We start from the raw sequence: 21,233 nt of genomic DNA, 5'->3' as shown, positions 1-21,233 counted from the left end.
GGTGATGGACCTCAAGCACCAGGGTGGGGCAGCCTAACATTAGACCTGGGTGGGCAATTATTTTAACTCACGGGCCACATTGGGTTCTAAAGTTCTATAGAAACCAGGACCAGGAGGAGATGCGTGCAGTGAGAATGATATAACATGGACTGTAGATGAAAACATTTGGATTGAAAATTAGATTCTAAAACAGAATATTCTAAAGTTCTTAATTTAAAACTTTTGTTCCCTATTTTAGATCTCTTTTTTATTGTGAAGCCCTTTGGTACCTTCAAGGAGTACCAAAGTGCTGTATGAATAAAGTTTCATTCATGATCCTTTTAATAAAATAAATTTTTAATAAAATAAATAACATTATGTATGAAATAAAACAATGACCAAATAACACTCGATGATTTTCAAAGACAAAAATTCAGGAAAAATATACTGATACGTTTACAAAAAACACACACACACACAAAAAAAACATAAATTGGATCCTCTCCCGTTATAATCCTAATAAAGACTTTGTGCACTGCAGCTCCTCACACATCGTCTCACAGTTTGCGCAGCTGCGCTGTGTCCTGCACGTCTGTTTCTGATCCAGTAATAATGAAAAAAACTCATTTCTTTGTCTTCTGTTGCAGCTATGCATATATCTGCGTTTTCACCAGTACAGAGTCCCCTCGTTTATTACAGGAGTTAAGTTCTAAAAATATCCCACGATCGGTGAAATCTACGGAGTTTGATTACAGACGTTTATGGCAGTAAAACTCCTCACTGCCTAAAAAGACTTTTCTCACACAGACATGAACATTTTGACCCTTTTCTCTTGTTTAAGTTCTCAAACCTTCATAGAAATGAGGTCAAGGATCTTAGAATGAAAACAAAGATCTGATCGATCAAAGATTTCTGATCTGAAAAGCTCTGCGTTTCTGTACAGAAGACACGGAGGAGATTGATTGACAGGGTCTCCAGCCAATCAGGACACAGAACAGGGTGCGCCGTTTAAAAAAAGCAGCATAATCGCTCTAAAAGAATGAGCTAAACCAGGAAAGATTAACTGTGACGTAGAAAGTGAAGATTGTTTTCTGTTTTATTTGACAGAGATTTTGAGAGGGTTTCAGGTTGGAGCACAGACTGCAGGAGGGGGGAATAAAAGATCACATCTTGATCGAGTGGCCAGAAAAAACAACAACCCAAAAACAGGGGTCTCTGATATTGTTCAGTGGGCCGGACCAAACATGGAGGCTTGCCGGATCCAGCCCGTGGGTCATAGTTTGCCCACCCCTGCATTAGACTGTACTCTGAAAATGTCAACATATTTAGCTTTAGCAAAAATTAAGCTTTCTTTAGCAAATAAGGCTTTTTTTTAATGCAAGGAGAAGCTTTATTATAGATCTAACTTAAATGTTCTTGTAAATATTCATAATTCTGTTTTATCATCTCAATTTTTTTGCATTATGCTGATTAAAGTATTTTCTCCCATATTGCTTTGGAAACATGACACTGGAAAAAAAACGAGTTTTGACTGAAAGGCAGCACCATGCAGAACACCTCATTTATTCAGGCCCAGGATTAGAAATTTGTTTGAGATTGAGCAAAGTCCTACTGTAAAATGACTTTGTGCTGCATTACTCTCTGCTCTCATTTTGTGACTGTCTAATTAATTCACATATTTATTCTAATGAGCGTCAAGGCTTCAGAGCATGTTTAAATCTCTTGGGGTGGAAGAAAGAGTTTATTTCTGGTCTCCCGAGGATTTCTGGATAAATTGCTTTGAACTTGATAGGTGTCGTATGTAAGACTGGAACTGCTTCTTAATTTTGTTTGGAAATTTTAATTTGCTCTACTTCACTTTATGTGGCCTCATAATCCCCCCCCCCCCCCCCCTCCCAACCTGTTTTAAAAAAAATAGTTTTCTCCCAGAGCTACGAGTGGGTTTGCCAAAATGTTTCTGTATAAGTGAAACAACCTAAAAAATAAGTTTGAACGTTTTTGACCTGTTATTAACATAGCTCAGAAAGTGCCAGGTTGTTCTTTTGTGTGTTTCTTTTCAGAGAATATTATTTTTACCATTCCAACAATGCTTCTTGGTCATGAACTTTAAAATGCGGTTAGTCTGTCTCTCAATCTTTTAAATGAGATGATATTTGTGAGGAAAATCTATTTGATTGCACCAATACACATGTCAAAGGTAAAAGAAAAGACTAAATGTTAAATATTAAAGCCTAAGATCATTAATCTGCTGAATGGCATTGGTGAGAAACACATTAAACGTTGAGTATGTTGTTGCTTTATTGTTGAAATGATATTTTTATCTGGACACAAACTGGGCACTTTGAAATCAAATATACATTTGGTGTTAATCAAAAAGAGCTGCATAGATAACACTTAGATGAATGGAAGCCTTTTGTCTGCTCTCTCCATAACCAGCACAGGGAGGATCTGTGGCATCAGCACTTAAACAGGTTTAGAGGTGACGTCAAGGTGAATGCTGAGTTGTAAAATGGTAAGAAGTCATTGATATTCTATCTTGGACTCTATAAATTGCTTGGTGGCAGATGGAGTCTCATCCAGGGAAGAAAACTGGCAGTTAGGGAGCATTTTCCTCATGAGCTCTGCTCACTGCAGTGACCTTCTACTGTCCCAGAGATGCCAAGAATGGGGAAAAAGAGGAAAAATACAGAAATGTTTGATTTCTAGTGTTTATGTGTAACATCTTAGTTTGAGAAACCTTAAAATCCATACTTTAGAATAAAAATCATGAACAGGAAAGGGTTTGTAGAAGAGCAGTTAGGTTTGCTAAACATTGTTTGACTTCAAATAAATGAATAGCTTTACTCTGAAGCTTTATAATGAAAATGATGTGTTTGGAAATTACATTAATTGATGTAATGTCTCCTCTCATTAAACAGATATAGCAAATGCAGTCAAGAGAAAATTAAGAAATGCGCTCTTGACCAGAAAACAAATCTGATGAACTTGTGGAAAAATGAAGGGAAGAGAGCAAAGCGAGCAAAATGCAAATGACACTCACACACCAGTTTAATATGTATGTTTCAGTTTGATGGTGGATTATATTAGCAGGCCTCATTGTTATGCATTGACTGGCTTCCTGCAGGATAATGAATACTAAATTCAAGGAGGCTGAAGAGTCGGAAAGAATTATGTGGATGGTGTCGAGGGAGAACCATCAAATGCCCTCTATAGATGCAGATTATTGATCAAAATGACACTTAGACATCACATTTGTATTCTTTCCTTTCAAAAATAGTTATTTTATCTTTTAAACAGATGATGGAAATATTGTTTGTCAACATTGAGATGGATCTCCTTTTGCAGAAAAAAAATCATTTAGTTCAAGAATGTGCTAATAGAATTGGTGTTCCAACACTATGTTAGCCTGGTGTTCTGAAAGTTTAAAGTATATTTGTAGAGTGCCAAAAATCTGATTCCAAAATGTCAGTGGGAAGAGTTTTACTGTGAGGTTCTAGGTTTTTTGTCTATGTACAAATGGACACGACTGCAAAGGAAATGAAACTATAAGATGAGTTGTGACACATTTTCCCCTTTTTTGTTGCAAAAACTGGAGGCTTGTTTCTGTGTGAGCTCATAGATAACCTTAGCAATGCGAATCTGTAGAAGTCACACTCCTGATGATAATTTGGACACAACTTCCTGTTCAGCTGCTGAAAAAACTCCAACATCCACAGTGACTATTGTTTAATATTATTCCTTATTTGGGAGCTGCAGGTTGAAAGGGGGAGGAGTTTGTAGGCCTGAGCTGTGGTCTGCCTCAGTAAAACAAAGTTCAGGGTTGGAATCGTTTTTTTGTTTTTGCTTTAGACCTGTGGACTCTGCTGGAACGAGGGTGAAGCAAACACCACAGACACCACATTGATTAAGATTTTAGGAATGATTGGTTTAAAAAGCCCTGACTAATGATGACTAATGTTCCCCCTCACTTTAGGAAAATAGTTACCGGTACCTTTTTTTTCCCCCCAGAGCAGCATGTTGCAAGGTTAAAACTCTGATCAATGCCATCTTTTATATTTGTGACCTTCAGTCAGGACAGTTCTGGTGTTCACGGCACGCAGCTGCTTGAATGGAAGCAGCATCAATAAAGCAGTGGACATATGGAAACTGTGGCCTTGAAAGGGACACTTGGGACCTTTTTTTATTGCCTCATTTACTACACTGACGCCCTGTTTCCTTACGTCCCGCTCTTTAAAGAGTGAAAGAGAGGAGCTGAAAATGGATCAAATCTGTCATAGAGACGTTTGCCTTGATCCAGGTTGTGGAGTTATCTTTTGTTTTGATGACATTTGGCATAGAGTAAGTACTCTCATCCTACATTAAAGCTGTTTTTTCCCTTTTTCACATACTTTCTGAAAAAAAGATACATCCTGGAATGAATTATAACAGGTTTTGTGCACGTAAAAATGCAATTGCAAAACACAAAAGTAACAGGGAACACATGTATGAATTTCTTTATAATACACAGTCAAGAAATGTTTTTTCAATAGTCACTTCTCTAAAATGTTGTTGCGTTAAAGAACGACTGTTACAGAATTAAGATTGTTTCTAGAATATTTGATAAAACTGATTTTTTTTAAAGACTTGCACTCCCCAGGTGTAAAACCAGTTTAAGAGACTTGAAAACCATCTGATACTTAATTGTCTCATATCTCAGTTTTATTTTACGGGTCATAACTCCTTATTATATTCTATATATTAAATAAATATAAGAGTACAATGCTGAGGGTTGTGCTAAGTGTTTAGTGTTTGTAAATCATTGGATTTGATTTTAATAAAAAGATTTTCAAAGCTTGTTGATGCCGTGTTTTTAGGTACAGATTCGGAAGGGTTCAGACAACTTAAACTGTTTACATTTTCTTTGGCCTTTACATTTACCATAAAAACCACATTTAAAGTCTGCATAGGCTTGAATGCAGGGATCTTGTCTAAAAGCAATAACTTGATGTAATGGCTATCATGGATCTGCAAATTTGCTGGCTGTATGTTCTCTGATCAAACAGTAAGTTTGATTAAATATTTAATCAAACGGTTCAAAACAGGATATGCAAGATTGTAATGTGAACGTTGAAACACCATTTCTACACTTTAGACACCAAAAACCATAATCAACAGATATCTGCAAGTTATCAGCTAGGATTTTTTGAATGCTTCAGTAATATTTCTTTTTTTCCTTCACACATTTTTTTTCTCCTGACGTTTTTCTAACTAATTGTCTTAATTATCATTTGACAGATATGGAGTCTGAAGAGGATCTAGTGGCTCCTATCCCAGCCTTCTCTCATAAACTCTCACCTTCAAGAAGCTTCTCCGCCGCTCCTCCCCAAAACCTCACTACGCAGTGCAGCTTACCGTCTGCAGGAAACATCCCTTCTGCCGTCTGTGGTAAAAATGAATAGATAAAGTGAAAATCATCCAAAACTAACCTCTTCTGGACAATAATTTGTTTTCTGAGTCAATGTTAATAACATAGATATAGTTATCATTCTTAATTTTTATATTTCTTACTGAGATATTAAAGGATCGACTCTTTTGCAGTAATAATCCATGTCATTTTAGTCACCAAATGCTTGAAAAAATATGATATGATGAATTAAAGATGCTTGCCCTTTTCCCACCCTTCACACGTTTAGACCATTCTAAAATGAAAAAGAAAGAATGAATAAATTCTGTCAGTTTAAAAACCCACACAAGTCCTTGAGGATTTCTCCTGACAGCGTTTTTGCTCCACTTGATCTCTGGTGAAACGACACGCTTGTCAGCTTCCCACTGTGCCTGCAGCCGCCAGCCTTCCTCAGTCGGGTGAAAACTAATTGTGGCCTGGCCAAAGCCATTATGCACCAAGTAGAAGTGATGCATAAGCTGTCAGATTATCCCTGACCACAAAAATGATGTGTAAATGTAGACACCGTGGGCTGTCATCTTTTTGTTCTCACTAAAACATCAGTAGAACAGCATTAAACGTAATAATTCCTCTCATCTACACTCCTTTTATTAGACTAAATAATGTCCAAGGAGACTTTGATCTGCTTTAGTAGTAAATTAAAGGTATTTCAAAGATATCTAAGGAAGTTTGAAATATTTCAAAAGGATTCAGGTGATGAAGGTTGTTGAAATTTGTTAAAATTAAGTTTAATATTTTAAAAGGAAAAGCAAACATGTTTCTGTTGCTGTTATTTATGCTAAACTGTCTGCAGAGTTTCACCTGGAAATTTTACTGCAGGTAATTGTGTGATTAAACATCAAGCAGTCAGATCTGTGTGTATCTAAGAACTGATTTATGAATTTTATAACAGACTGTCCATATTTTCCAGGTGAGTCAATACAGAAGACGAATCTCCAATGCTCTATAACGAACAGCAGCTCGAGTTTTGGGCTCCTCTCATCAAGTTCTGGTCGGTTTGGCTTTGGGGGCATTGGGAGTTTGGATTTGCCTTCCCTGGGTGCTCACTTACAATTTGGTACATTTAAAAGTAAGAAAACTCTCAGTAATTTTATTTTTTGATATAAATACTTGATTTCATAAAGCTTTTGGGAGAAATAGAAAAGAATTGAGTAGTGCGTTTTTTTTTGTCTTAATTCAAAGTAATTTATAGCTTTAAATAATGCTTTTAGCAGCTTGTTCTTTGTAAATATTGGTTGTTTATAGCTGTTTGTGTATCTGTGTGTGTCTTGTTATAACCTCAGACTGGTGGCAGCCGACAGCAGCACACACCAATGAAGCAGCAACAGCATTTTTCTCCCCATTTCTGGGCCTGCATCCTGTTTTTGTATCCAACTTTGACAAACTCTGTCCTGTTGCTCTACAACCCCACCCCTCAGGCACGTTTTTGGTCTTTTCTCATTTTTGTAAATCTCAAAAAACAGGTGCTCTAAAGAAAAAACAAAAACAGTTGGTGGGAAAGAAAACGTCCAGAATACAACATTTACATTTGTATGATTTATTAACGCATGAATACTTACTGAAAACTGCAAGAAACAATATGAAGCTGATTTCTGTTGACTGTTTTGTGTTGTTTTTCTTTTTTAATCTATATGTTTCTTACTAAATATGTTTATAAAATCGTTTTTCTTAGGCAAACGGAAGAGGACAGAAACTTCCCCACCACCTGTGAACTCTGCTGTTAATGTTACCTCGTCAGCAGAAAAACAAAATAAAGACAAATCCAAAGCCAATGGGCTTCTTCTGAGCCTTCATCGGCCAGTACACCGGAAAACCATTCATGAACCAAAAGAACAGGTTCATATTTGTCTAGTCTGGTATTTTTTAAAGATATATGCTAAATTGTTATTGAACTTTTTCCTGCTTTGTCTATTTTATTGCTTACGGTTGCAAGCTTTTGAAGAGACCCCAAACTCGTGTCAGTCGCTGCCAGTCGGGGCCCCTGACGGACAGTTCCACTGATGCTGAGGACAGCAGCATCAGCAGTGGCAGCAGTGATCCCGACGACGTGGAGGAAGAAGACCATCAGAGCAGTGACAGCGAGGACTCTGTCTCCAAGCAAGAGACTGCAGCTAAACGGAATGTTGAGGTAAATCTGCCGTACTTCAGAATGTCCACTAGGCTCAAAAAACCGCTTGATCTGTGGTTGTACTTTTGAAGGGATGAGGAAAATTAACCAGATTACAAAATTTAAGAAAGGAAATTATACCAAATTATGTAAGTTGTGTTTTTTTTCTGATGGCCTAAGCCGACTTTCTGCCTTCTCATTGGTTTATTTGTCCTCCTACTCAGTTGCTGACACACGGCACTAACAAGAAGAGATGGAAAAGACCCGGTTCTGTGGATGGAAATGCTGCATGGGAGAGCCATCATCCCCACCATGATTCTGTTGCTGATCGGCCTCAGTCCACTGCTCACAGTGCAGAGGGGCCAGACCAGCAGCATGTCAGCGTCATACAGGCCACAGGATCTTTAGCAGAAACCCACAAGGAGAGAAGTCCACTTCCCCATAATTCTCCACCCAATTCAGCTTCTGTCAGATCTAAACACTACGCTGGTTTTCATTCAGGGAAGACGCTCACTTCATCCCCCTCAGCAAGACAAAGCCATGCCTCTTCCTCTGGAATTCCCTTCACTATAAACTCACATCCATCTATTAGTTCTCCCAAAACCCTCTCCCCATCTTCCTTAACAAAACAAATAACTCTTTTGACCTCAAAGGAAGCTGGAGGGAAACCAGAAAATGTTGATCGCATGAAGCAAAGCTGTGAACGCTCATCACTGAAGAACATCAGAAAACAGTGGGTGGGTTGTGTTGCTTTTTCTTTGTTTTTTTTCAAAAGATAAATGCCTTACTCTTGTTTTTTAAGGGGGCTTTCTTTATTATTCAGGAGTGTTTGACCCTTACACGACTTGAAGTGACAATGTTGTTATCTCTGCATGGAATTACTTCACAACAATGACAAGCAATTAGCTCTGTTGTGCTTCAGGAGGAGAAAGGCTCACAAAATTCACTTATTGTTACCATTCTGTGACAACAACAATGAATGAAGCAACTAATAACAAAAAGGTTTTATTCATATCTTGGCTTTGATTGCCAGAGTTGAACAAAAGCTTCACATAAAAGATGACAGCTAGTTTTCATCTGAGTGCCACTAAGCCCTGCAGTTTGAAAGCACACTTTTGCAGCGAGGTTCTCGTCTTCATTGCAAATAACAGCCTTCTATCTGTGTCTGCATTGTCTTCATTTGTACTGCAGCACGAGTTTCCTTCATTTACAGTAATATCACTTGAGTGACAGACAGTCTAATTACTTCTTTTCACTGTCCTGCGATTCACAAAGCGACTCTGTTTACAGCCGTCTACGAAGGGGACTTCCTCTGTTCCACCTAAGAGCCAATTCTGGTATGAAAGTTTCTCATCTACTTCCTTGTCCTTGGTTGCAGACACCATTTGTCCCACATACTTTATTTGCCAAATTATGATCCTTTTTTTTTCAAACCCAACAGTGACTCTGACCTGTTCTTAAACCCACGTGGATGGATGCAGGATGCTGTGCAAGATGCTCCTTTGGCTCTGATCAAAAAAGCCCCCTGCCAGAGCCACGCCCCCAGCAGCCCCCGTCACCTCCCCGTCATGAACTTAGACTCCCAACACAGAGATGTGTTGGATGCTTCATCGTTGAAGCCCTCCGTCTCAACTCTTCCACCGCAATCGCAAAAGAATAATGCAGCTCTGAGTGGAGAGAAAATGTTCACCAAAACGAACTCGTCCAGTTCACCTTTGAACTTAAGCAGAAATACTAAATCCTATTTGCTCTGCAGAAGAGATTCTTTAGGAGACAATGATGATGAGGATTCTGGGAGTAGCCTTTCAGGTAAGAAGGATTTTAGTCCTTTTACTTAATTTTAGAAGAATTTGAATATCTATGATTTGTAAGACATCCTGTTGATCCCCAAAAGACAAATGCCCACTTAATAACTGTTTAAATATCATGGATGTGCAAAAATTTCAAAGCAGGCTTCTAATTCACTTGAAAGAAATGTCATTTTCCCAAGAAGTTTAAAAAAATATAGAATACAAAATGTTTTTCCCTTGTTTTGAGTGAAAAGAATTTGCCAATAGAACTAGTAGAATTTGTCTTGGTAAGATTTCTTATAGGTTGTGATGTCCTGCCCTTTAAGGACAAAATTACATCTTGAAAAAATCAATAAACAATTATATTCCTGTATGTTACTCTGGTAAGTTATGTTATGAGCACGTTTTGCTCAAAAAATAGTTTTATATTTTCAAAGTACCGGTAGGTATGTTTGAACTCTCACCGCAAATGTCCACTTTAGTTTAGTCTGTTTAGTTGGTTCAATTTAGTATTTTCCTATTGTATTCTATGTATTCATGATCCCTTTTATTTTATCTTTAACTTTTCAATTACCTGTACGAAGCCCATCGAGACGACTGTTGTTGTGAATTTGGGCTATACAAATAAAATTGAATTGGATTGAAATGTATCCTATTTTAAGTGCTCCAACTATCCTCATTACTAGACCAAAATCATGTTAAAGTAAGACCATAGCACAATTTAAGATCCATTTGTCTTAAAACTATCCCAAAATCAGGCAAGTCTGTTTCTTAACCATCATTATCAAAAATAAAACGTCTTTTAAAAATATTATGTGGGGTAAAATAAACTATTTTATTAGTGAAAATGCTTATCACAAGATGTTTTCATGGTTAAATGACTCCACAAGAAATTCAAGATGTATTGTCTTAAACCAAGGCTTTACATGTAAGTTAGTTTGTCTCATTAGATATTTAGGCTAGAAACTACACAAAAATACTTGGTGAGATTTTGTGTTCTTATGATGCCCTCTGAACATCTTTGAACCCTCAGAGAACAATCCTGACACGGTGTCTGAAGGATCAGAGGAAGAGGTCAAGGAAAGTCTAGAGACGGGAATGGAAAATCGTGCTGTTGGGACTCTGCTGAAACCATCTGATGCTTCATTCTCCAGTCATGGAGATATTTCAAACACTTCAGCACACTACTTATCCCTAAACAAGATGTTCACAGAGCCTTTAGTTTTACAAAGTGGTGGTCTTTTTAGATCCACCACAACCACAGGAGTCTTGGAAGAACAAAGCGCCTTTGCAACAATACAAGGTAGAAGATTTTCTTTATTAAGTTTAAGGTCAACAACAGAAAATAGCTAAACTTGCCCTTTTCTCAAGTCTTTTGAATGTATTTTTTCCTTCATATTGTAAAATTGATTTACTATCAGTGAGATTTCTTCAGAAATGTCAAAGTAGATCATAATTGTTCTTGAAAAATGCAAAAGAAGCTTACAAAGGCTCCAACTTAAAAAAAAACACTTTTTTTAACATAACTACGGTATCTTGATTTTAATGACTATTAATGACGATTTCCACTTTGATATATAAAGCAAGTATTCATAACGGGGTTAAAATGTATAAATGTATCTATTTCTCTCAGCATTTGTAAAGAAGAAGGTACTTGAGTTATTTATTTTCCCGTAGACAGTTTTTAAGTTGGTTGGTTTTGGATAAGAAGATCACTGATTCATTTTTTTAAGGATCTGGGATAACGAAGCGAGTCACGGATGAGAGAACTCTGCAACTGCCACTTGAGTTTGGGTAAGAAAAGATTCTTTCACGTAACCCATGTTTAAAGTTATTGGGTATAAAGTCTTAAAGGGCCAAAGTTCATGTATTTGACATATATTCATGCATAGATAAAAAAAAGTTGCAGGTTTAGAGACACATTAAGACAAAATTACACAAAAGAAAAAACTATTGAAGGCCATAGGTTATTAAGTTTTGATTTACAGTTGTAGTGTAAAATAATCTGACCTTTCATAAGGCCTTTTGTCATCTTAATGAAACATTTGACACTTATAACACTGGATTTAAAAACTTAAAGCAAACAGCCAAGCCCTTTAGAGACCACTATAGTTTTTTTGTTGTTAATTGACAAGATTATATTTATGTCATGAAAAAAATATTTGTAGAAATAGCTTTTTTTAAGGTTTAAAACTTAATTTGCAAATGAATGAAATTTCATTATAAGTGGAGATTACATATAGCATGTCTGCTTACTATGAGTGCCTTTCTACTTTCAAACTCTGCAGTTAAATGTGAAAAATTGGACATTTTTCACTGAAGTTTTTATATGAAAGTTTTAAAGGAAGTCAAATTCACATGTTTGTATTTATTTTAAGAATACAATAACGAGAGCCACTTTTTTATGAGTAACTCCATATCTGTTCTCTTAAGAAGTCAGGAGGGTGTTCAAGTCCGACTGTGATTTTTCACAAGGGATTCCAGGGGACAGGAAAGCTGCATGTTTTACAGCATGCATTTGTTTTGCATTGAAGGTGTTGTGTTTGGTTGTTCCTGTTCTTGTTGAGGTGGAGGAGAGAGACCCGGATCAGGGCGATGGCGGGGCATCTTCAGAGGGAGGTGGCTTACATCGCTCCATGTGGAAGGAGACTGCGTCAGTACTCTGACATTATGAAGGTAAACTCAAACTGATATATTTTTAGTCCCCAAATGCAGACGTTTAGTGATTGATTGGTCCGTGTGCGTTCATTGCTCTCTTCACAGTACTTAATCAGATACGGAATAACAGAAATTTCCCGGCATCATTTCAGCTTGAGTGCCAAAGTTAAAGTTGGTGACTTCTATGAAGCCAGAGATGGACCACAGGTAAAGGCTGGTGCTTACGTTTTGTCGGAACTTTTTAGTTATCCCCAATTTTTTCAGACGTTTTGGGAATTATTGTGGGTGCTACAATTTTCTTAAAAATACAAAAAAACTGTTTCTCGGTGGGATAATAACTTTAGTATTACAGTTTTTGTCCTTTTCTTTTTTTATAGTATCTTAATAAATACTTGTTTTCAAATCAGCAAGATAAAACTGTTTTTAAACACAAATTGTAGTTTGTCCCTTTATTTATTTTTTTTGTTGCTTTTAAATCCTCCTCCCCCTGCCTGCAACAATCCAGGGTTTGCAGTGGGTTTTGTTGGCTGACGGTGAGATTGCTCCTGTTATTGCGGCGATGAATGGAAGGCGGAGACATGGGGCAAAGTCGAAGCATCAGCTGCAAGGTGATGGTTCTGGAGCCAAAAATCCTCATCTGGAAAATGTTGTTGACAGCAAAGTACAAAGTGGCGGAGATGCCAAGTTGTTCCGCAGAATAGAAGCTCAAGGTCAGTTTGCATCACCTGACATGAAACATCTACTGCTTCAGATTTCTGATTATTGATGAATGATTGTGTGTTTTTGTCCTGAACACTTCTGTCATGTTTTTTAAAAACTCCTTTCCTTTTTGATGTTGTGTTGTCTTTTTATTTTGGTTGCAGAAATTGCTCGACGGGCAGCTCAAATCAAAATGTGGAGAAAATTTGAGAAACAGGCCATGAGACAAGCAGCCAAAGAGGCAAAGAGGCGACAAGGTAAGACGCACCTGTATTTAAACACTCCGTTTAAAAACATTGTTTATACTTGCATATGAAACAATTTTATTTTTCCATTTTTAGCAATAATGGCTGCAGAGGAGAGGCAGAAGAAGAGGGAGGAGCTAAAAATTCTGAAACAACAAGCAAGTATTTTTTATATCCAGATACTTAACTATGTCCTGCAGTTTAAAAAGCTCTAACGTGAAATGTCCTCTTTTTTTTTTTAACTTCTCCAAGAAAGTACATTTTCCCCTTTCCATTTACATCCTGCTCTGTAACATGCCTGACTGAACTTTTCATTCATTTGACCCTCATCCTTTCAATCCTGTCGCCAGGAGAAAATCAGGCGCATTCAGCAGATTCGTACAGAGAAAGAACTCCGTGCACAGCGAATCCTCGAGGTTTGTCCAAGAAGTTTCCAGCAGGAATACTTTTTAAGCACTTCAACATTGATATGTTTCGAAATATTACCTAACCAAAGCCTGGTTCTAATTTAATGTGGGCCCATTTTAATCAGTAAATGTCACTAATGCTTAATTGCTTTCTTGCTTAAGTGCCACTGAATATGGAAATCTTTAAAGACCTTCTTGGAGCTGAAAATAAACCCAACAGTGTTTCATTAAGTAAAAGGAGGCTGAGAGTTTACTGTGATGAAGAGAAGCAGCCACGAACACAAGCGGAGGATTATCATGAATTACATTTCAGACAAAGTGCCTCACAAGTTGTTCTTAACAGGATCAGTTTGGGGCTGGAACTGCTGAGAGTTGTTTTTACTCAATTCTCACTGCTTCGTAGTGTTTCATTAATGCTCCATCCTTTTACCCATTAAAGGTAATGGGAGGTAAATGATGATCTCATTTTCAAAGACAAGCTCCATGGATTCAAACAGTCAACTGTTAAAAAACTTTAAAATCCTCATTTACGTTTGCTTGTTTTTCACTGTCAACCTTAATAAAAAACAAACATTTTCAGTTTGTCTGGTGTTTCCTGCAATGAGTCCTGGCTGTGATGAAAGTAAAAAAGGTTTTACATTTTTTCTGTTGCACAAATCAGGAAAAAAGGATGAAAAAAGAAGCAGCAGCCAACGCCAGAATACTTAAAGCTGAGAAACACAAAAAGGTGAGACGTCTCCGTTCAGATGAATCTGTGCATTCCATCACTCCACTCTATTTGTTATTCCAGTAGTCTATGAATTTCTGACCGTCTCAAAAACTGATCAAAGCTTAGATGTTTGATTTTTACTCCTTTAATAATCTTTTATTTTGGTTTCTTTAGGAAAAGCAGATGCATAAACTTCAAGCCATCATGCAAAAGCAGCAGGTTTGTTCTTTTTTTTCTCTAAGCCAATAAAGTAAAACCTCTTTCAATGATTTCTAACCTAAAGGTTTTTAGGATAAATGTGTTTTTTTCTCTACTTTGTCTATAATTTGGGAACTCTTTCTACCAGGAACGGGAGAGGCATAAACTAGATCTGGTAGGAGCATGTTTGCTTCTGAACAGACATGTGCGTGTGCTGTGGTTAAAGCTGATGCTGAGGGGAGCTATGGCTGTCCTAACTCTCCTTTGCATGCCCTGTGCTCTGCATTTGTTTGTCATCGGCCACCTCATATCACTTCATCTATTAACTAAATAGACATAAAGCCAGTTTTACTCATCTGCTGCATTTAGTTGGATTCTGTGCTTTTGTGTTTTGCATAATCTCCCTCAGTCAATACCTTTAAATTGAACCTCAAAATATGCATTTTTGAACCATATAGTTAGTAGTGTTAAAAGAATGGCCGTTTCCTTTGAACAAATCATGTGGCTGAAACTTTGTCTGCGTTCTGGCAGGAGAGGGAAAGACGCCGGCAGCACATGGTCATCATGAAAGCTTTGGAAGCCCAAAGAAGATCAGAGGTGAGGAACCGCTCACTTCCTATTTGTTCTCTACTCACATGATGTTTTACTCTTTACCAGCTTCATACAAACCTGCAGTATCAGATGGAGCACAGAGATATAACCAAGTATAGTGTGTAGGAATCTGATAAAAAAAAAAAAACCCAACCTTTTCTTTAAGTGCTGTATTCAGAAACTGGCATTTGAGAATTGATAACCTAGTTTAAGAGGAGAGTAAAACTGATTTATTATCTGTCGGTTATATTAATTAGTGATAAATATTTGTTTTTTCTCCATAGGAAAAGGAGCGGCTAAAGAAAGAAAAGCTGAATGAGAAACGGTTAAAAAGGGAACGGAAACTGGAACACCGAAGAATAGAAGTGGAAAAGGCAAAAGAGCTGAGGAAGCCAAAAGAGGACATGTGTTTAACCGATCACAAGGTATTTAAAGGTTTGATGGGACTTTAATGTGGGACACTAAATCTATCTGTAAACTTTCAAAGCAGACAATTTTGCAAAGAGCCTTTGTAGATTTATAACTGATGTAGACAGTGCCACCCAGTGGTTTTTTGTGGTATAACTTTAATAATTCTAACTACAGATTAATAGCAGATAAATGCAGAGAAGTGATGAACTTCTGAATAAAGAACGTCTTAACTTTGATGTCTAAAAGCGTCATATGTTTTTTGTAAACAATTAAACTATGTTGTCTTTTTGATTCTTAATAATTCAAAGCTTTTCTCACATTGTTGATTTGTTTCTCCAGCCTCTTCCAGAGTTGTCCCGGATTCCTGGTCTGGTTTTACCTGGCAGAGCTGTCTCTGACTGCTTGATGGTTTTACACTTTCTATGCAACTTTGGCGAGGTCCTGGGACTGGGTTTGGATTCAGGCTTGCTCGCCATCGGAAGCCTTCAAGAGGGGCTTCTTAATATCGGGAACAATATGCTGTTGGTGCAGGATCTGCTGGTGAGCCTGCTCTCTGCTGCCGTGTGTGACCCGGGTGTGCCTGCAGGCCACAAGGTGAGAGTATGTGGTTGTTGTTGTGCTGGGAGTTTAGACATGCTTTTATAGTTAATGCAACCTTCAGTTTCCACTAATTCCAGCTTCCAAGAACTTCAGCTGACTGATGTTGGTGATCACTGAAAGGGAAAAACTGTTACCAGCAAAAGGGAATGTTGAGATGATTTAGAAAGGTTTCTTTGATTTAGGTGAAGAGTCTTTCATGCTCAAACCCAAACCTCTGTAAGAATCTTGAGGATTTTTTGGGAACAGTGCTGAAACGTTCGCATCCTCACTATAAGAATTCAAAAGGTTAGAGTAAAATGAGAAAAAAATGCTCAGAAATTGCTTATGTTTGTCAAATGAATGTCATATTCAATGAGTCACTATCAAAGGGAATGAATAATCTTTTTTTCAAAAAGAAAATTGACAAATGAGCAAATTAAGATAAAAAGTCAAAAAAAACAAAAACAGCATAAATGACAAAAGGCTATAAAATACAACTAGGAGAAAAAAAACCCTATTGTGTTGTCCTTCAATAAGAAATGCTAAAACTTTATTCAGCAGCAGACTTTTACAACAACGATGTAACAACAGCCGCTCTCCGGTCATCATTGTAAATCCTTAAAACAAAAACACTTTTATTTTTAAAATGGCAGCTTTTCTGCAGAAACCATCCTATGTTTTGGTGCCGTGGTGATGACGGACAGGTCTGTCTTATTTTGATTAATTGTGAAAATTGTTTAAAATTTTCATTTGTGTTTGAAATACAGAAAATTGAATTGAAATTGAATAAAAAAAAGTAAGTTTTTGGATTTCCTTGGCATTTTTAACCCCGCCCACATTCCAAAAAGGTTTATAACATATGTCATGTTGTTTCATTCAGCTTGACCCAAGGATGTTTTACATTTCCACAATATTTAAGTAAAAAATATGAGCAACAGAGAAATGGCACTTTTGTGAGCTCGTCACTCTAACGCCGTAAGATCTATAAACTTAAGATCTATAAACTTAAAACTCAACACTTTATCCAAAGTAGCTTCCCAATGATGTTTAAAAAGTAAAAAAGCAATTGATTGAAATCCTTAAGAGGAATTTAAATGTGTTGCTGGCACAAAAGGTGATCTTTTTTTTTTGAAGATTCAAGATGGTGCCTTCTTCCCAAGGTCAAAGGTTAACTAAACACTGTTGTGGTTGTAGATTTGACTTTAGTGGCTTGTGTGTGAAATTTTAATTTTGTGACATTTGTTCAAACAAAGGTTTTATTTCCCCCCACACTGTAGGAAAATGTGAAAATCACCAATCTTCATACTTTGCCGCCAAATGGCCACCAAGCTGTATGTCCTGCAGCCATCCCATAATCCAGGCGTGTCAAACTCATTTTCACCCAGGGCCACATCAGCATAGTGGCTGTCCTCAAACATGTAACTACCGGTAAATGTAATGAAAAATAAACATAACTACTCCTTAATGTTAAATAACACATTCATTTATTTATTATAACTTTTTAAAGTGACAATTACAGTTGAATAGAAAACATATGTTTGCTTGTTCCTCTAGCATAAATCCTTTTAAATTTGATTCTGTCAGGTTAGGTTATATGGACAGTGTTTAAGTCCTAATGTATAGTTGCCAAATCTGATATTTCAAGTCCAATTCCCCCTAGATATTTTCTCCCGCCGTGGTGCCATCTATTAAAAAAATGTTTTTTTGGAAAGTGGGGGGTGTCACTATGGTTCATTCTCACCGTGGGCAAATTTTGGTGAGGTTTTAAAGTGTGTGGTGGGGGTCAAATTTTGCAGCAAGAAAGAATATCTGCTAAAACAATTCGTTCCTTGCAGTTCAGGACTGCTACGGGTCATAAAAATGTAAAACCTAATTATCATTATTAAAATCCACTATTTTTTCTTTGAATTGATCGACATTTTATAATTTTATCTATCGTTGAAGCGTGGGATGTTTTGTTTACAAATCTGTGGGGTTCCACTTCTTTATTTCCTTCATTCTCAAGTGTTTGTGGATAATCAGAGTTTTAGATGGAGGCTTGCTTAGAGGAAGAATGTTCAAATAACAGAACTGTTATCAGTGAGGATGTGTGACAGTGATTTTCACCTCTGGGTCTCTAAAGTCCCGTTAGGAGGGAACAGAACCCTTGAAAATACATTTCTGTCTGATTGACTTCCTGCCCAGAGGAAGCTCACAGTACAAACAGAGCAGAGCTTTTTAGTTGTTTTAGGCAATGTTCTCATTTCATTTCTCGTTCCGTTTTTCTTAAGTGCAAAACCATACTGGGAGAACATCTGTCTGATGTTGAGATCGACAAAGACAATGCGTCCGAGATCCTGCAGATCTTCATGGAGAGCCACTCGGATCAGACCCATGTGGCAGTGCTGGCTGACAGCCTGAAGACCAGGGCCTTTCAGGCTCACACTCCCCCACAGAAAGCCTTCATGCTGGCGTTCCTGGTCAACGAGCTCTGCTGCAGTAAGGCAGTGATATGGTGAGGGTCCTCACATCTACAGAAACTCATTCTGTCTGCCTTTTAGGCTCACAGATCCTCTTGGCTAAAAATGAAAGTTAAAGATCCTGTGACCTTCCTCTGCTGCCTGGATTATCTTTTATAGTGAGCTGAATTTCATGTAAAGTCAACTACTCTCATTGAAACTCATCTCTGATGTGTGCGATGTTGTCAGTGAGATCCACAAAAAAATGGATTTCATAGCCAATCTGAGGAAGGAAAAGTGGACCGTCGAGGAAAAGCTTCGCAAGTGAGTCAAAATCAGGAGATCTTGTACTTCTTATTTGAATGAAGAACTACCAGCTCTACTCCGTCTTGCCTCCACAGACTGAGAAACAGCGACGCTAAGACCACAGGAATAAAGTCCAGCAGTGCAGGAGAGCAAAGCCACGCCGCTCCCAACCGCTCAGTCAAAACCAAAGGGAACAAAATAGAAGATGACAGTGAAGAAGAAGAGGACGAGGGCGATGACAGTGAAGACCAAGGGGACAATGAAGAAATGGTGTCAGAGGTAAATGAAGAGAAAGACAGAAATGTGGACAAATTAAGTTAGAAAATCTGGGATTTGTTGGTTAGCTGGCAGCTGATCCACTGGAATCCCAGCAATTTTTTTCTGTTAGACGCTGTGGAGGAAATGGAGAGAAACAAACTGAGAGAAATACCTGCATCTAAATTACACGACTTGATTTAGTTAAAGACCCACTGCAAGGAAAAGTTGTGTTTTTTGGGTGTTTTTAATATGTTCTTGTGGCTTTTTTCACAATGTATAAAATTATAAAGAAAATGAAACCTAAAAATTGCATTTCTTAGCATTACTTTATTCAAATTGCTGTACATTGAGGAACAGATCAAAAATCCTGTTTAACAAAAGCTTATTTGAAGAGAAATTCTAATGAACAACTGCCGCTCTGCAGGAACTATGTACCGGCGCTAAAAAATGACAGCTCTTTAAAGTTTTGGCTAAAAACGGCATAATCATTATTAAAAGACCACTGGGAACGCTTTTACTTTAGATCAAAAGATGATTGGAGTGGGTCTTTAAGGATCATTTTCTGTCCCGTTTGTAGCTTCAGAGGGAAATAAGACAGAAGTTGTTCGACTCGTCTCACTCGCTGCATTCAACAATGATTGGCCAGGACCGATACAAAAGACGCTACTGGATCCTTCCGCAGTGTGGCGGCATTTTTGTCGAGGGGATTGGAAACGGTGAGGGAACAAACCAAAACGGATGCAGAGACGAGGCTTTTTTTGTTCTGCTCTAAAGATGCTGCAATTCTTTTGCTTTCAGACTACGAGGAGGCAGACAAGAAAGGAGGGATCCAAACCGACGCTCAACCAGAGACTATCGGAGTGAAGGATGAGCCCTTCATTCTAGATCTCACTTCAGATATTTACAGACAAAAGTCAGAGTTTAGGAACAAAGACGTTTTTCTCCAAAAACCAGAAAAATTCCCATCCAAACTTGAAGCCAAAAGCGATCAAGATCAGGATGCCAGTGGTCAAAGCAGTCATTCTCCTGAAGCTCCTTCAAATCCCACCTCCCAGATGGATGAGCCGCCTCTGCTCAGCCCTCCACAGCTGCAGAACTTTAACTGGATGAACCATAGCCCTCCATCCATCCTTCCTAACGACCAGCCGTCCAAAGTATCGACTGATACAAGCGGCGGGTGGTTTAGCCTCCTGCCTCGCTCTCCGTGTGATGCCTCCTCGATGACGTCTGACTCCTATTCATCAGCCTCTTCCTCTCCAGAAGCCATCAGGACCACAGTCTTCCCTTTTGCTTCCCCCTCAGCGGCAGACACCAGATCTGCAATCAATAACGTCAAATCCCCCGGGCCTCAGGTTGGTGCACATCAAGAACTTGATCCTTCTTTCGGCTGCTTATTTGATTTTAGGACTCTTGCATGAGAAACTTTATTCTTAAAGAATATCTTGTAGTCAATGTTTTCAATATGGCGTGAAATCAAACTGATTATAATACGAAATGTGTGTCTTACTCCTCCCAGCAAGTCAAGTCTGACATTCATCACGGGGGAATGACACTGTCTGATGAGTTCAGTTTGACAGCGAGTCCCAGCCTGTCCTGCTCTGGCACTTCTCTGCCCTCCCCGCCCGTAGAGGTTGATGGAGACCAAACCATCAACCCAGAGCTTCACAGAAACCAGCCGGAGGAGCAGGCCACAGGGGGGCGGGACCACCCCTGTCCTCAGCCTATCACAGGGGGTGAGATGAAAACACGAATGCCTACTTTTTAGAAAAATGGTTTTTAAAGCACAGCTGTTTTGATCTGTGTGTTCTGGCAGAGATGCTGCATGGATGGTGGAAAGTGTCAGACTTGGAGGGTCTGCTGAAGAGCCTCCATAGCCGTGGCATCAGGGAAAGGAACCTGCAAAAACAGATCCTAAAACACAAGGAGCATCTGAGCCGGCTGTGTCTCAACACCACAGGTGGGTTTTTTACAGTCGGGGATATCAATAACTGTCTAAAAAATTATGAATAAAAAGTGATTAAAAAGTGTTTTTTGGGTCAGGACTTGAAAGTGTGGCGCCCGGAAAGTCTGACTCCTACAGGAGGATAATAGAAAACTGGAGTGTGGAGCAGAAGGCCAAAGAGGTGGACGTCTCTCTACTGCAACAGGTCCAAGCTCTGGAGAGAAGAGTCCTGTCTGCTGACCTGCAGGTTCAGATGAATCATATTTACCGTTTGTTTTTTTTTATGGTGTCCCTGAAGTAGAAATCTCACCAATAAATCAATGGACGCAAAAACACATTTAAAATCACAATGACAATTTAAAAAACTTAACAAAACAAAACATTACATTTGTAGAAATTGAAGCAAAATTCCAGAAAACCAAAACAATTCCTTAAAAATGACACGTTTTGGAAAACAACATTCATTTCCATCA

General features: G+C 38.2%; 1 protein-coding gene across 3 annotated transcripts in view; it reads left to right on the top strand.

Moving 5' to 3' along the window:
- The window catches only part of LOC101174472 (bromodomain adjacent to zinc finger domain protein 2B), a 30,128-nt gene that overhangs the window by 7,069 nt on the left and 1,826 nt on the right, over positions 1–21,233 (top strand). The window contains exons 2-32 of one of the 3 annotated variants that reach the window (XM_023950778.1): positions 5,254–5,403; positions 6,333–6,491; positions 6,706–6,840; positions 7,095–7,258; positions 7,356–7,550; positions 7,754–8,025; positions 8,113–8,266; positions 8,820–8,866; positions 8,971–9,338; positions 10,353–10,622; positions 11,053–11,113; positions 11,887–11,995; positions 12,083–12,184; positions 12,483–12,687; positions 12,841–12,933; positions 13,018–13,079; positions 13,272–13,337; positions 13,990–14,055; positions 14,212–14,256; positions 14,384–14,410; positions 14,767–14,832; positions 15,111–15,251; positions 15,577–15,831; positions 18,087–18,310; positions 18,504–18,578; positions 18,656–18,839; positions 19,396–19,534; positions 19,617–20,170; positions 20,335–20,551; positions 20,632–20,775; positions 20,859–21,007. In XM_023950778.1, the coding sequence (XP_023806546.1) occupies positions 5,256–5,403; positions 6,333–6,491; positions 6,706–6,840; positions 7,095–7,258; positions 7,356–7,550; positions 7,754–8,025; positions 8,113–8,266; positions 8,820–8,866; positions 8,971–9,338; positions 10,353–10,622; positions 11,053–11,113; positions 11,887–11,995; positions 12,083–12,184; positions 12,483–12,687; positions 12,841–12,933; positions 13,018–13,079; positions 13,272–13,337; positions 13,990–14,055; positions 14,212–14,256; positions 14,384–14,410; positions 14,767–14,832; positions 15,111–15,251; positions 15,577–15,831; positions 18,087–18,310; positions 18,504–18,578; positions 18,656–18,839; positions 19,396–19,534; positions 19,617–20,170; positions 20,335–20,551; positions 20,632–20,775; positions 20,859–21,007 (4,896 nt within the window). In that variant the 5' untranslated portion in view covers positions 5,254–5,255. Of the gene's footprint in view, positions 1–5,253; positions 5,404–6,332; positions 6,492–6,705; positions 6,841–7,094; positions 7,259–7,355; positions 7,551–7,753; positions 8,267–8,819; positions 8,867–8,970; positions 9,339–10,352; positions 10,623–11,052; positions 11,114–11,886; positions 11,996–12,082; positions 12,185–12,482; positions 12,688–12,840; positions 12,934–13,017; positions 13,080–13,271; positions 13,338–13,989; positions 14,056–14,211; positions 14,257–14,383; positions 14,411–14,766; positions 14,833–15,110; positions 15,252–15,576; positions 15,832–18,086; positions 18,311–18,503; positions 18,579–18,655; positions 18,840–19,395; positions 19,535–19,616; positions 20,171–20,334; positions 20,552–20,631; positions 20,776–20,858; positions 21,008–21,233 lie in introns of all 3 variants that reach the window. The other 2 variants (XM_023950776.1, XM_023950777.1) reach the window with 2 other exon arrangements.

Source organism: Oryzias latipes, chromosome 21 (genome assembly GCF_002234675.1).
Source record: "Oryzias latipes chromosome 21, ASM223467v1".
Classification (NCBI taxonomy): Eukaryota; Metazoa; Chordata; class Actinopteri; order Beloniformes; family Adrianichthyidae; genus Oryzias; species Oryzias latipes.
The sequence above is the reverse complement of the archived record's forward strand: the minus strand, read 5'-3'. Positions and strand labels throughout refer to the sequence as shown.